Raw genomic sequence first — 14,834 nt, forward strand, 5'->3', positions numbered from 1 at the left:
GGATCGCTTCCGCTTCCTCCGGAAGTGAAGCGGGGCCGCTCTAGCAACGCGGTCGGCTTCTCTTTATGGTCGCTGTCATTGCTTAACCGGCAGCGAGGAATCCCGGGCTTTGGCAGCTCCATTCAGCGAGGGGTAGGTGTGTTCCTCCGGGGCGGAGGCGGGCTCAGGATGGTAATGGGGCAGGGGAGGCCGCCGGGGTTCCTGGCCGGGGGCTGGAGGTCCTGAACTCGGGGGGCGCCCGCTCTAGCGGGGTTCTTGGGGAGCGTCTGCGGCCCGTGGCTCTGGGGGAGCCCCTTGCGCCCCAGGACTGGGGCAGGGCGGGCGGGGGGGGACAGACAGCCCCTTCTCCCTTACCTGTCACCGCTTCGTCCAGCCCACTGGAATCACCTTCGGATTCGCATCTCTTTCCCCCCCCCCCCCCGGTTTCTGCCTTCCCCCACATCCTTCGTGTTCGTGGTTTCATCCTTTTTTTTCTTCTTTAACGGGTCATGGGGCTTGAACTCTGGGCCTGGGCCCTGCCCCTGAACTCTTCTGCTCAAGGCTATACTGCTCTACCCATGGAGCCACAGCCCCACTTCCCGTTTTCAGTTGGTTAATTGGAGATAAAGAGTCGCATGGTTTTAGTGCCGGGGCTGGCTTTGAACCTGGATCCTCACATCTCAGTTTTCTGAGTAGCTAGGATGACAGGCCTTGAGCCACCGCTCCCGGCTGTGATTTAATATTTTTTTTTTTTTTGTCTAATGACTTCCTCAGCTGGAACAGTATGTGTCTTTTCTGTTGACCCCGAGGTCAAAGGCGTCCAGGGGTCGGTTATTCATTCATTTGGGGATCTTGGTTTACATTCCGTCCATCTGCTTTTGTTTATGTCTCAGTATCTGAAGTTGGGCCTCCCTCGCCCTCTCCCCCACCTCCACCGCTGTTTCTATGAGGGATTTGCGAAAGCCTTTCTCTTAATTACAGGTTCTTGCTTCCTCTCCCTCCCTCCTCCACTCCAAGGAGTGTACAGTGAGAGGAAGAAACTCTTGATTTAACTGTTACTGGATCTGGAGCAGAATTAACTATTGCTACAATGCGTGCTGGATGGGACCATGGTGGTTTTTTTCCCCTCATAACTTGGATCAACTAGCCAAGTGTGTTTGTTATCCTGTAACCCGGTAAGTAGACATTGTAGGTGAATATCAATGGTGTTTCTCCATTCCCAAGTTGTGCTGGATTTTCCTGAAGTTTACCCTTATGGGTAGAAGAGTTCTTAAATGTTTATTCGGCACTTAAAATCATGTTAGTCAAAACAGTTTTTCCTTTTGTATCTTCTTTTTTTTTTTTAAATCAGAAATGGGGCTTGAACTCAGAGCTTGGGTTCTGTCCCTGAGCTCTTTTGCTCAAGGCCAGCACTCTACCACTTTCAGCCATAGCTCTACTTCTGTATTACAGGTGTGAGCCACCAGTGCTTGGCAATTTTTTCCTCTTTTTGTATGTGTCAGTATCAGAGCTTGAGCTCAGGGTCCCTAACTTAGCTTTTTCTGCTCTCTCAGCTGGCATCCACCACTTGAGACATACCCCTAATCCAGCATTTTACTGTATATTTTTCTTTTTTCTTTCTCTCTCTCTCTCTCTTTTTTTTTGGTCAGTCGTGGGGCTCTGGGCCTGGGCACTATTCCTGAGCTCTTCAACTCAAGGATACCACAGTACCCCTGGAGCCACAACCTCATTTCCTCTTTTCTAGTGATTAATTGGAGATAAGAGTCTCACTGGACTTTCATGCCTGGGCTCCCTTTGAACTGTGATGCTCAGATCTCAGCCTCCTAAATAGGTTTATATGCATAAGCCACAGTGCCTGGCTTATTTTTTTTCTTTTTGCCTAGATTGACTCAGAATTAAGATCCTCAGTCCTTAGCCTCCTGAGTGGCTTAAGACTATGAACATGAGCCAATGTTCACCTAAAACTAATTCTTCCATTTTTGAAGTTGTATACAGCTAAGATTTTTTCCTCCTATTTCTGTGTATTTTTACTTGACAAAAATAAAAGATGTGAAAGCACCCTTTGTATTCAGGTTATGAGCACTGAAAGTTATTGTTTATTTCATTAATTATTCACTTGAGGTTTAACTTGATCAAACACACATTCATTAGCTTATGTTAATATTGAATTTGATGTTTTTATCTGATCTAATTTATTTTTGGTACTGTGGCTTGAACTCAGGGCCAGGCTGCTGTCCCTTAGCATTTTTGCTCAAGGATGGGACTGTACAACTTGAGCCACTTGAGTTCCACTTGCAATTTTTTGCTGGTTAATTGGATGTAAGAATTTCACAGATTTTCCTGCCTATGCTGGCTTTGAACTTAGATCCTCAGATCTTAGTCTCCCAAATAGTGAGATTCATAGGCATGAGCCACTGATGCCCAGCTTGATTTGCTAATTTTTATTCAGTTCACCGTATTGATTCTTTTAGTAGCTTTGTCCTTACTTACTTACCAAAGCATGTTTACAACCTTTCATATTAAGTTTATACTATTAAATAAAGTATGGGTTAGTATCTACTATAACTTGATTATTGGATGAATTGCTAAGAACATCCTGAGCCTGGTTAAATGTTAACTGAAATGTTACCTATTGTAAATCTGTTACTTTTAAATAGTAGTACAAACCATCAGAATCACCAAATAAGTTTGTTCTCAATGTATTTACTTTTCTTGAGAAAGGTGGGAATAAAACCCTCTGATATTTGTTCCTTAGTAGTTGTCAAGGATGATTCAATTTTGTGCTTCATTTAACTTTAGACTGGTTTGACTAGTATAGCTAATCCTAAACTTTTTGTCAGCTTCCTGATACTTCAGACCCTGCCCTTTGTACATACCACAAATATTTCCTATTATAACCTTCATGTTACTGTTAACTCTAGTAATGGTAGATACTTTGCCTTTTTCATTGTTTCTTTAAATGGAAAGCTTTTCTCCCCTATTCTTTGTCAGCAGAGTCTTACTGCTAATGTCCAAACACCTCTCCCCCTTTTTGTTTTGCTTTGATAATAAAGGAAACATACTTTTCTGTGAATCGATATTCACAACTACCTCTTGGCTGCTTGAGGGCTTTCTGTGAGGAATTTCAGTCTTGGGCTAGTCCTAGGTATTGTAGAAGTCTTATTGTTATCTTAAAGCAAGGTTTTTGTTTTTTTTTTGCCAGTCCTGGGGTTAAACTCAGGGCCTGAGCACTACCCTTGGACTTTCTCAAGGCTAGAGCTCTACCACTTGAGCCACAGTACCACTTCTGACTTTTTTCTATGTATGCGGTACCGAGGAGTTGAACCCGGGTCTGCGTGCATGCTAGGCAACAACTCTACCACTAGGCCAAACTCCTGGCCCATAGCAAGGTTTTTTTTTGTTTTTTTGTTTTTTTGTACCAATTCCCCATCCTTCAGTATTTCTTATTAAAAAAAAAAAAATCCCTTCGTATCTGATGTGGTTTTCACAAGATGCTTGCTGCTTATCCATCACCACAATTCTCACTAATACTGGGGTTTACACCCAGGGCCTTTGCTTGCTAAGTAGGCACGCTACCACTTGGAGCCATGCTCTAAAGCCACTTTTGTGTATTTTCCAGGGAAAGATTTCCCCAAGGGCCATCCTCAGACCTCAGTCCTTCTCACCTCCTCTCTATAGCTGGGATAATTGGCATAGCTTGGTAAGGGAGCTGGAATCTTTCTTTTTGCTGTGGCTAGCCCTAAACTGTAATCTTCCCTAGCAATTGTTTTTTAAGCAATTTGGATTATTTGTATGAGCACCGTGTCTGGCTGCACCAACACTTTTGTAGTTATTTTGAGAGAAAACTTTTTGCGGGGTGGAAGGAGCTTGAACTCAGGGCCTGGACACTATCCTTGAGCTTTCTCAAGGCTAGCACTCTACCACTTGAGCTATAGTACCACTTCTGGCTTTTTCTCTGTATATGGTACTGAGGAATCGGGGCTTCATACGTGCTAGGGAAGCACTCTACCACTAGGCTGCACTTCTGATCCCTCAAGAGAAAACATTTTTAAGTTTTTAAAAAATAATACTCTAGGGCTGGGAGTTTGGCCTAGTGGTAGAGTGCTTGCCTAGCATGTACAAAGAGCTAGGTTTGATTCATTGGTACCACATACATAGAAAAAGCTGCTCTGTTAGAGTTGTGGTAGTCAGATATGATGGTTACTGCCTTATAATCCCAGCAACTCTGAGGTTAGGATCATGAGGCTAATGCCAGTCCAGAAAAGGTTAGTGAGACCATATTAACAAACAAACAAAAACACTTTCCCTACTCCTTGCAACCCACAAGAGGCCTGCACAAAGTTGGGTTCAAATCCTAGTTTCACTAAGGAAAACATTTAGAAACTGCAGTGGTTTTAGTCATCTTAAAATTCACTGGTAAGGGGGCCAGGAGTTTGGCCTAGTGGTAGAGTGCTTGCCTAGCATTTACAAAGAGCTAGGTTTGATTCATTGGTACCACATACATAGAAAAAGCTGGAAATGGTGCTGTGGCTCAAGTGGCAGAGCTCTAGCCTTCAGAAAGCCCAAGAACAGTGTGCAGGCCATGAGTTCAAGCCCCAGGACTGGCAAAAAAAAATTTCACTGATGAGATGTCCTCAGATAGATAATTGAAAATTCATTTTATCATATGCATATGGTGCTTTTTTATTCAGAGATTTACAAAGTAATTGCATTATAATTCAGGTATCTCTCATGGCACCCAAATGAGGCATCATTTTCCTCTAAGAAAAACTGAGACTATATTTCTGTGTTAGGTATTCAATTTCACAGTTGTCAGCAGTTCATCATAGTAACTTTCAAAAATTAAAGTTTAGCTAGGAACTGCTGGCTCAAGCCTATAATCCTAGCAGGCTAAGATGTGAGGATCATGATTCTAAGCTAAACTGTACAGGAAAGTTCATGAAACTTATCTCCGGTTAACTACTAAAAAGTTGGAAAAGTTGTTGTTGCTTAAGTGGTAGAGTGCTAGCCTTGAACAAAAATGCTTTGTCAAGCAAGGAAACTCCCAAGTTCCCCAGCATTCCTAAATCCTAAGTGTAATATGGAACTAGCAAGAAGTCATTTCACTGCCCACTTGGTTCTTTGCCTGGTTTTACTTTTGACTCTGATTTTTCAGCTCAAAAGAGAATGTGTTAGCTGTAACTAAATAACCAAAGGGCAGTCCTGGCAGGACCAGGTGGATGTACATATCCAACAACTATGTTTCCAGGAATCTTTTTATTGCTATCATTCAAATTACTTCCTTATAAATAAACGGGGTTTCTTTTCTGTTCACTTTCCCCTGGAAACTCAAGTTTTAGTTATAAGCATAGTAAGCATAATTGCAGTACTTGCACTGGTGCTCCCAGCACATGTCCTTGGGCTCTGCTTATAGATCCAGTTTGGGTTATATACCTGTGCCTAACTCAGGAGGAAACTGTGCTTTTATAGGCTAGACCTGAGTCATCTTTTGGCTGTGGCCTCACCCAGCCAGGGGTAGAAGATGTCAAATAATAATATCAACTGAAAGTAGGGAAGTAGGTAAATGCCCAATGCAAAAATAGGATGCTGTTGCAGAAAGAACAAGAAATGACTGCTAGCTAGTAAAAAATATCAGCTGTTTATGGAAAGGAGATCAAATTAATTGGAACTAAATTCCTTTAAGAGTTCCGAAGAACACATCACCTAAGGCTCTGAACTTGAATATAAAAACAAGCTCATTTGGCAGAGGATTAAGACAGTGTTTTCTTAAGCTTGGTAATAATGTTCATGTAACGTTACTTGCTAAATTATGTTCTGATTTGCTTCTCTTACTAATTTGTATTTGGAATCAAATTACTTGACATTATTAAGACGAGATTTTCAGTTGATTTAGATGAGGTTTGTTTCTTGTAATTGTATCTTAGTTCTCCACACACATAAATACCCCCCTGACACATACATGATCTCTGATTGTCTAGAGGATTTTCAGATGTAGAGTGAAGGAAGAAATGAACAAATAAAGAGCCCGAAAACCAATTCGTTTTTTGGGAGTGGGGGGATTTCTTTCTTTTTCTGGGACTGCTTTATCTACTGTGGGGTTAATTATACCCCACAAAAAAAAGAAAGCAAAGTAGCAAGTACTTCAAACGTATATCCTTACGTGGCAACAGTCTTGGTTTGAAAGGAACTCCCACTTTGAGTTTGAAGTTATATGTTACATCTCAGTTGCTTTCACAAGTGGAACCTTTAGGTATATTGGGCAAATGACTAGAGACTAGGAGTCTGAAAAAGGTGATTAAATTTGTTCCACTTAGCCACTGAGGCAGAGCAGAAATCATTAATAAAATGAAAGATTTTATGCCTTCTGTTTGGTTGTGGGCAGGGGGTTAATAAGATTTTTAAAAATACATCTGGTTAAATTCGAATCAAACTATTGAAAAAGCAGGAAAATCACTATTCTGAAAATGATAGTACTTACATTAGTGCCATTGCTTAATTTTTTATTTTCTTCAGTACTGGGGTTTGCACTTGGGGCCTTATACTTATTCAGCTTATGCATTTCAGCTGACACTTTGCCACTTGAAGTATACCTCCTGTTTTTTTCTGGTTATTTTTGGAGATCGAGTTTGTTTTTCTACAATGGTTTTGAGCCTTGATCCTCTGGATCTCAGCCTTTTGAGAAGCCAGAATAACAGGAATCATCCATTGGCACCTATCTATGCCATGGTTTTGGCTGACTTCTTTTGGATGTTGGTTTAAAAATCCTCTTCTTGCTGAAAGAATGGCTCAGCGGTGGAATGCCTGCCTAGCAAGTATGAGGCCCTGCATTACAAAAAGAAAAAAAAAAAAAGAAAAGCTGAGTCCTGGTGACTCACACCTATAATCCTAGCTACTCAGAGGCTAAGTTCTGAGAATCATGATTCTAAGCTAGCCAGGGCAGAAAAGTCTATGAGACTCTTCTTGCCTCCAATAAACTACTTGGAAAAAGCCAGAAGTGACACTGTGACTCAAGTGATAGAGTGTGTGCCTTGCACACAAAAAGGCTCAAAGACAGCACCCAGGCACTGAGTTCAAGCCCCGAGACTGACAAAACAACAACAACAACAACAACAACAACACACACACACACACACACACACACACACCTGACAACAGTATTCAAATGAGTCAATGAATAAACAAGTAGAAATTTTCTCTTTTCATACCATAAATGTTTCCCCCAGTTACTTCAGATATAAAAGATGAGAAACTTATTTTAGTAAGCTAGTCATCAACAAAGAGGAAAGACCCAGCCTGACACAAAGTGATCCATAGTAGGACTCCGATACATAAAAATGTTAAGTAGATGAATGGACTTGATAATATACCTTTATGAGAAACTCAAAGTTTTGATAGATTAATTGTTGGTACCTGTGGAAAAGGATGTAAATTATGTGCATGGTTAAAATAAATGTCTATTATTTCAAACTTAAATTTGGCTTTCCTAGAATTAGAATGTTCATTATTGTGATATTGTCTTCTTTGGAAGAATAGAAGTTAACATCTTTTTTTTTGCAGATGAGGAGAATGAAGCATTTCAGAGGCTTTGTGTTTCAGAATTCTAAAGCCTACATCTTCTTTTCTGTATCAGACTGCCTAGTGAGTTTATTATTGACTTTTCACTTTAGCATTTTCTTGAATCCAATTAGATAAACTAGATACTTTTAACTTAATTATATCTTTTACATCCTCTAGTTATTTAGAAACGTGTTTTGAAGTTATGGCTGATGAGCAGAATCCCCAGAGGCCACCTGATGGTTCAGAACAGCTCTTCTCCTTTGGAGTGATAGCGGATATCCAGTATGCAGATTTAGAAGATGGATACAATTTCCACAGAAGCAGGCGGAGGTATTACAGACACAGTCTTCTTCACTTACAGGGTGCCATTGAAGACTGGAATAACAAAGGCGATGCCCTCTGCTGTGTCCTCCAGCTTGGAGATATCATCGATGGCTATAATGCAAAGTATAAAGCATCAGAAAAGTCCCTGGAACTTGTCATGGACACATTCAAAATGCTCAAAGTCCCAGTGCATCACACCTGGGGAAACCATGAGTTCTATAACTTCAGCAGAGACTACTTAACAAACTCTAAACTGAACACCAAGTTCCTACAAGACCAGATTGAACATCATCCTGAGACCATCCCTTCAGAGGATTATTACGCTTATCATTTCGTACCATTCCCTAAATTCAGGTTCATTTTACTTGATGCTTATGACTTGAGTGTTTTGGGCATCGATCCAGAGTCTCCAAAATACCAGCAGGGTATGAAGATACTGAGGGAGCACAATTCCAATGAGGAGTTGAATAGTCCTCAAGGTGAATTATTCCTTTGCGCTGAGAATCTAATACATTGTCTTTAAATTCTTCAGCTACCTTTTATTCAGCAGGAACATGGAAGCTTCAGGTAAAAGTATATTACCACTTGTTGAGGGTCAGGATGTCTCATGAGCCTGATGTCACAGGGACTGATTACAGTTGATTCGGGTTTCATTTATTTAATAGACATTTGAATGCCCACTCTGGGATGAGCACTTTACAGTATCTTCTTTTTTTTAACAGAAGGAATGAAGCATAGTGGTAGGTAGAATGGATAATAAATATGTTAGCTTTTCAACACTGACAAAATGTAACTAATATAAGTTATGTAACTAATTTACAAGGAGGAAGCTCATTTTGGATCATGGTTTCAGAGTTTTCAGTCCAGGGCCTTTTGACCTTACTGCCTCTGGGCCTGTGGTGAAACAGCATATTGTCACTGGGAGCTAGAAGCTGCCTGCCTCATGGTACTTGGAACACAAACAAATAGGGGGATCTGGGGTTTTATTATCTCCTTTGAGGGCACAGTCACAATAATCTAACTTCCCAAAGACCCTCTATATCTTCAATTTCTACAGTCTTATAGCATCATAAGCTAGTGTAGCTCAGCTCAGTAAGCTGGTGATCAAGCCTTTAACACAAAGACCCTTGGGGAACATTTCACATTCAAACTGCAGCAAATCAGTGGATCTGAAACCAGATTATTTCCACACTGACAAGTGTTACTAAAAAAACCAGAGGATGATAGTACAGAAAATAATTATGGATACTGTCTTAGATTAGGTGATCAGAGAAAGCCTCTTCAAGAAAAGAAAGATTTAAGCTGATGTCTAGATGACAGGAAGGCATTACATACAAGAAGAAACAAGTACAAAGGGCTAAGTAGATAAAACATTGGCATTATTAAACACAGGGAGCAGGGAGGTAGAAAATGATTTTGGAGGATAGGAAAGTACAAGAATATGTTGTGAGATTTAACAGACATTGTAAGGAAGCTATATTTCCTTTTCAAAATATAGTGCCAGCTGAGAAAGCCAATGAATATCAGGACTAAAATAAGATACCATGTGATTTATGTATATACTACCCTAAATTCTTATGACTTGGTATTTTTTTTGCTGCCAATTAAATATGCCCTCAAAAGAAAGAGTATCTCGTATTAGCTAAACTTGAATGCCCAAATGAGGAAAATGACATTGGATGTCAGATTCAGTCTGATCTACTGAATTCATTCAGGACTTTCTGAGCCCCAGTTTGTCCAGTATAATGGAGGATTCAGCCAAGAACAGCTCCACTGGTTGAATGAAGTTCTTACATTCTCTGACACAAACCAGGAAAAGGTGGTGATTGTGAGTAAGTATTGAAATTGCTTATTTGGTTACACTAGCATTTTAGAGATTGGGAAATGTTGGCTATTAATGATATTTATATCTTGATATTCTCATTCTGTAAAATAGATGTTTGGATTAAAATTTTTATTGAAATAAATCTAAGATTAGCATTTAAGGATGGGTCAGAAAAGTGCTGTAAAATAACAGAACTGTCTAGCCATAATATTAGCACTTGTAACTCTTGTAGGCTTTAAAATTGAATTCCCCAAATGGGATCAGTTTATATAGTAATTTTATGTGTACCAGAAATGGGGCTTAAACCCAGAGTCTTGAGTTCTCAGTTAGCTTCTTCATTCAAAGCTGATGCTCTACCGCTTGAGTAACACATCCACTTCTTTTTATAGTTTATGTTTTTCCTTTTTATTGGAGGGGTAACGCCATTCTGGACATACTGCAACGTCAGGCCCATGTGTGGAGTCCATGAACTGAGCAAGCTCCTATTCCAACTCCCTGCTCCAAAAGTCCACTTAACATACTGTTCTTAAATAAAAGATATATCAGACATTAAACTGATAAGAACAGATACTTTATGTAGTAATATTTAACTGAGAAATTCGGTTTAGGCTCCATCCCAGATCTCAGTGTTGGGAAGCGTGGCTGTAAGGGAAGTAGCCACAAACAGGCCATACTCCCCAGTCGTAGCAAAGGTGAGGTAATGTGAAATCAGTGTGGCTCAGGTCACCCTGAGCACTTATCAACCACTGGGGCCCAAGGAAATTAGATTTGAATCATTTTCTAGACACAATGCCATACAAGATTATGGAACTCTGGAAGTGCTTAAAACCTGTGCACATGTACACACATGAACAAACATTTGGACTTGTACTGTGGGTAGCAGACTTGGTCTGGGCACTGACCTGCGTCTTGTCTTAAAATCAGATGAAAAGACTGCACCAATATCTAGAGGATAGAAGCCATTTGGACTCTTACGTATACAAACTGTGTGGCCCTGAATACTTACCAAACCTCCAAGCTACAGTGTTCTTAGTACTGCATCAAATGGAATTATGAATATGAAAACCCTTTGAAAATAATGGGCTATTCAGATGGTTGATCATATAAAATTACATTGATTAACTATGGTAGATTTTACATAGTATTAGTCTTCTACTGACATGTCCAGAATATAGATGGAGTAGGAATATCTGTCTGAAATGTCAAGGCTTGGAAAAAATAAGATGCCCTTGGGTTATTGGTAAGATACACCATTTGGCTCAACAATCAAGAAGCTGGAGTACTTGTTGACTAAGATCTGCTTTTAGTTTTCTTCTGGTAAGCTAAGAGTATTGTTGAAAAGAATGTAGGATTAATCTAGTCAAATCATTTAATCTTAAATAAAGATAAACTGAATCCTCAAGAAATTGAAGTATGTAGCTATTCATACAGGTGCCAAAAGAGTTGCATATGTGCATATTGCATAGACTACTTCTCTCTCTTTTTGTCATCTTGTTTTTCTTGGTTGATGGCAGTAGATTGATCTACTTCAGTAGCCCCTTATATTTCTTCACCATTTGTTGTAAATTTAGAAACTAGATAAGCAAGCCTAAAGTCAAATGCCCATTAGAGGACTATGTGGAGATATGGGTGGGCAGTTCTGACATGAATCTAACACTCAGAATAAAGAAATTTATTTTAGGTATGTAAATATAGGATACAGATAATAGTTAAAGCTACATAAATGACTAAAATATCACTAAGTCATTATGTGTGGTAGAGAAATCCAAGGACCAAGCATTGCAGGCACTCCTGACAGATTGCTGGGGAACTGAGGAGAGAAAGGAAAGGAGATTGACAACTCGTAGCCATTGAGATTGGAGGAGAAAAACTAGGAAGACATTTCTAGGAAAACTAGTGGTATCCTGAAAGCCAAACAATTTCAAGGAAAGAGGGCAATGGATCGCCTCATTTGATAGCTGAGTCAGTAGGGCTTCTGATGTGCCTTATGTCTAAAAGGCCATCTTCCTCAGGGTACTTGAAGTCTGCTAACCTCTGCCCCTGATTTTACTTATATTATAAATAAAGAAGATATTAAGTAGAAGCATGTTTGATTTCAGAATAAAAACAAACACTAACAGAAAGAAGAAGCAGAGATGGAAGTAAACATGTTACCTGGTACTTGCATGGTCTCAGCTCACAGACGTGTTGGCCCTAGGGATTTTAAATTCTCCCAGATCCACCTCCACCTACTTTCTGTGAGGTCTAGTATGAACATGGGCTGCTTTGGTCAGTTTTCTCATCTGTATATAAGATATGGCTACCTTGATCTCAAGGGGGTATTTGAAGATTCAAAGGAGCCATTTCAGCTTTACAGCTCTGTTTACATAATGACACAATCCATGACCAGTCCCTAAGCTTATCTTTTATTTAGTATCATATCTCTCTGTGTATGTATTATTCATAGTCCAGGAAATCAGTGAGATTGGATTGCAGCACACTGTCTGGATTTTGGCTGCCGTTGCAGACTGCCCTGCACAAGCTACCCTTATGCTTCCTTGTGTTTGTGTAACTCAGGCCTCTAGGCCTCAAGATCTTAGGGGCTTTTCCCTACAGAAACCTCTCCCGACTTGTGTATGAATTGCCTCTCACTTTTCTTTTTTCTAGTTATAGGGTTTGGACTTAGGGCCTGGGCACTGTCGCTGAGCTTTTCTGCTCAAGGGCAGCACTTTGAGCCACAGATCTACTTCCATTTCCTGGTAGTTAATTGGGGATAAAAGTTTTACAGGCTTTCCTGCTTGGTCTGGCTTTAAACCACAAAACTCATATCTCAGCCTCCTAAATAGCTAGGATTACAGATATGAGCCACTAGCACCTGGCTTACCCTCCCTTTCTACCTCTTTTTTTTTTTTTTTTTAATCTTCCAGAGATCTGGCTATATATTGCCCAGCTTTTTTTTTTTTTTCCACTTCATTTTATAGGTATCCTCACTATGTAGATCAGCCTGGTCACAAACTCAGGATCTTTCTACCCCAGCCTCCCAAAGTGCTATGATCGTGTCATGTTCCACTCATTAGACTGATCTTAGTCCATTAACGTGCATAGTAAGCATTGTTGTGCTTATTTTCCCTCGGTACTAACATTTAGCCATTTTATCTTGATAGAAAAGACATTTCCCTAACTTCTTCTCATTACCAGGTCATCTCCCCATTTACCCGGAGGCCTCTGACAGTGTGTGCTTGGCCTGGAACTACACAGATGCTCTGGCGGTCATTTGGTCTCATAAGTGTGTGGTGTGTTTCTTTGCTGGCCACACACATGACGGTGGCTACTCAGAGGATCCTTTTGGTGTGCACCATGTCAACCTGGAAGGAGTGATTGAAACAGCTCCAGACAGCCAGGCTTTCGGCACTGTTCACGTCTATCCAGACAAAATGATGCTGAAAGGAAGAGGCAGAATTCCAGACAGAATTATGAATTACAAGAAGGAAGAAGCTTCCCATTCATAGTCTGATCAATCTTGTTTGACACTGTGAAAACAATGACTTTGCGATGTGTTTGTCCCTTCCACACCAAAAGGAAAGTGGAAATAAATATTCTCAATCCCTTTAGGATTCTGTTTTTGTGAAAAAGTGTATTTATGACTTCAGTGTGTGTTAGTGAAGATAAAACATACAGAAAGGTCATTTTTGGATAATATAGACAACACTGCAAGTTAGAAATGGAATAAGCCTAACTGTGAGTTTGGCCTAGTGGTAGGGTGCTTGCCAAGCATGCACGAAGACCTGGGTTCAATTCCTTGGTAGCACATATGTAGAAAAAAAGCCCAAAGTAGTGCTGAGTAGTGCTCAAGTGGTAGATTTCTAGCCTTGAGAAAGTCCAAGAACAGTGCCCACATCCTGAGCTCAAGCCCAGGACTGGCAAAAAAAAAAAAAAAAAAAAAAAAAAAAAAGAAAGAAAAAGAAATGGAATAAGCCAGGGAGGGAACTCCAGTGGGAGAATTTAGTTCTAGTAAGGAATTTTACTTGGCTTACTTGAAATAATTATTTTACTTTTTTACAAGGAAAATATATTCGTGTGAACTCCGAAACTTAAAATTCATGATTTAAAAAAATAATAAAGCTCAGGTAAAGCTTCTCTGTTCATAATGCAGTACGAATGAACTTTGGATACTTTTGCTCTGAATACCTATCATAGGACTTTATAGGCTATATTTGTTTTTGTGTGTGTGTCAGCAAAAGCCACCAGATGTTACTTCATAGTGAATGTGGTGCCCTTTGTCTGTCAGGTCATCTGATTAACGATTCTGAATCAAGCACCATCACATCCTTGTGCCAGCTAGCTAGGTTTGTTAATTTCCTGTGTGATACAAAGGTCAATGGGCATTTTTAACTCAGTTGATTTGAGCCTGAAAAATACTAGTCAGTGTAAATGTGCCTGTTGGAAACCAGTATACTACCTGATACAGCTATACTCCTTCAGGGAGCTTAAGGCAGAGTCTTTTTCCTTGCCCTTTCCAGGCTTTGGATATCTGGGTATTTTTGCCCTCATCAAATCTGAAAAGTGCCATTTTGCAACATAATTATGGTTTCTAAGGATTATGACCTACATGTTTTTGAATACTGGCACTCAGCCACAGAGATGAATGACATCCTATCCTGCTGATAGACTTTTCCATGCCAGAGAGACATCCACAGATACAAGGGTGTGAAACTGAAGGTCATACAAAAAGAGGGAGGGAGGAACACATTTTATTTGAAGAGACTAGAGATGATAAGAAAATGGAGTCAGAGAAAAATTCATGTTGAATAACAAGCAAAAGCATCAAAGACCAGCTAAAATTAGTGGCTAGCAGTGTTATGAGGGTCCACTAGAAGGTTCTTGGCCTGGTAGAAAAGTATAGAGTATGGCCATATGAAGAGCCTTGAGTAACGACACATACATACATCAAGTATATTTTGAACATTACTGTCATCTAAGCATGAAGTATGACGTGGAAGGTGGGTAGGGCCTATATGCAATTTGCAAATGAGCTAATTTGTGTGTGACTGTAATAGTTAAGTCTAATGATTCGACTGGAAGTATTCAAGCCATATAAGCTAAAAAATGCATACTGGGTGGGTGGGTGAGTGTGGGTGTGTGTGTCTGTGTACCAGTCCTGGAGCTTGAA

At 40.1% G+C, this 14,834-nt stretch overlaps 1 protein-coding gene, 1 long non-coding RNA gene and 1 other non-coding gene across 3 annotated transcripts; 2 read left to right on the forward strand and 1 right to left on the reverse strand.

Annotated features, from left to right (window-relative positions):
* The first annotated feature begins 46 nt into the window (after positions 1-46).
* On the forward strand, positions 47-7,618 carry LOC150050923 (uncharacterized). Its single transcript, XR_016538394.1, has 3 exons — positions 47-132; positions 961-1,154; positions 7,537-7,618. It is a non-coding gene; the product is annotated as an uncharacterized LOC150050923 (long non-coding RNA).
* A 97-nt stretch (positions 7,619-7,715) lies between these two features.
* Positions 7,716-13,271, forward strand: Adprm (ADP-ribose/CDP-alcohol diphosphatase, manganese dependent). The gene is made up of 3 exons (XM_090349539.1): positions 7,716-8,339; positions 9,576-9,692; positions 12,863-13,271. Exons 1-3 carry the CDS (start codon positions 7,739-7,741, stop codon positions 13,171-13,173), a joined length of 1,029 nt encoding a protein of 342 aa, XP_090205665.1. The 5' UTR covers positions 7,716-7,738; the 3' UTR covers positions 13,174-13,271.
* Positions 10,098-10,284, reverse strand: LOC150050925 (U2 spliceosomal RNA). Its single transcript, XR_016538539.1, has one exon. It is a non-coding gene; the product is annotated as a U2 spliceosomal RNA (small nuclear RNA).
* Positions 13,272-14,834: the final 1,563 nt, after the last annotated feature.

Source organism: Megascapheus bottae, chromosome 17 (assembly GCF_031878675.1).
Source record: "Megascapheus bottae isolate mThoBot1 chromosome 17, mThoBot2.hap1, whole genome shotgun sequence".
Lineage (NCBI taxonomy): Eukaryota > Metazoa > Chordata > Mammalia > Rodentia > Geomyidae > Megascapheus > Megascapheus bottae.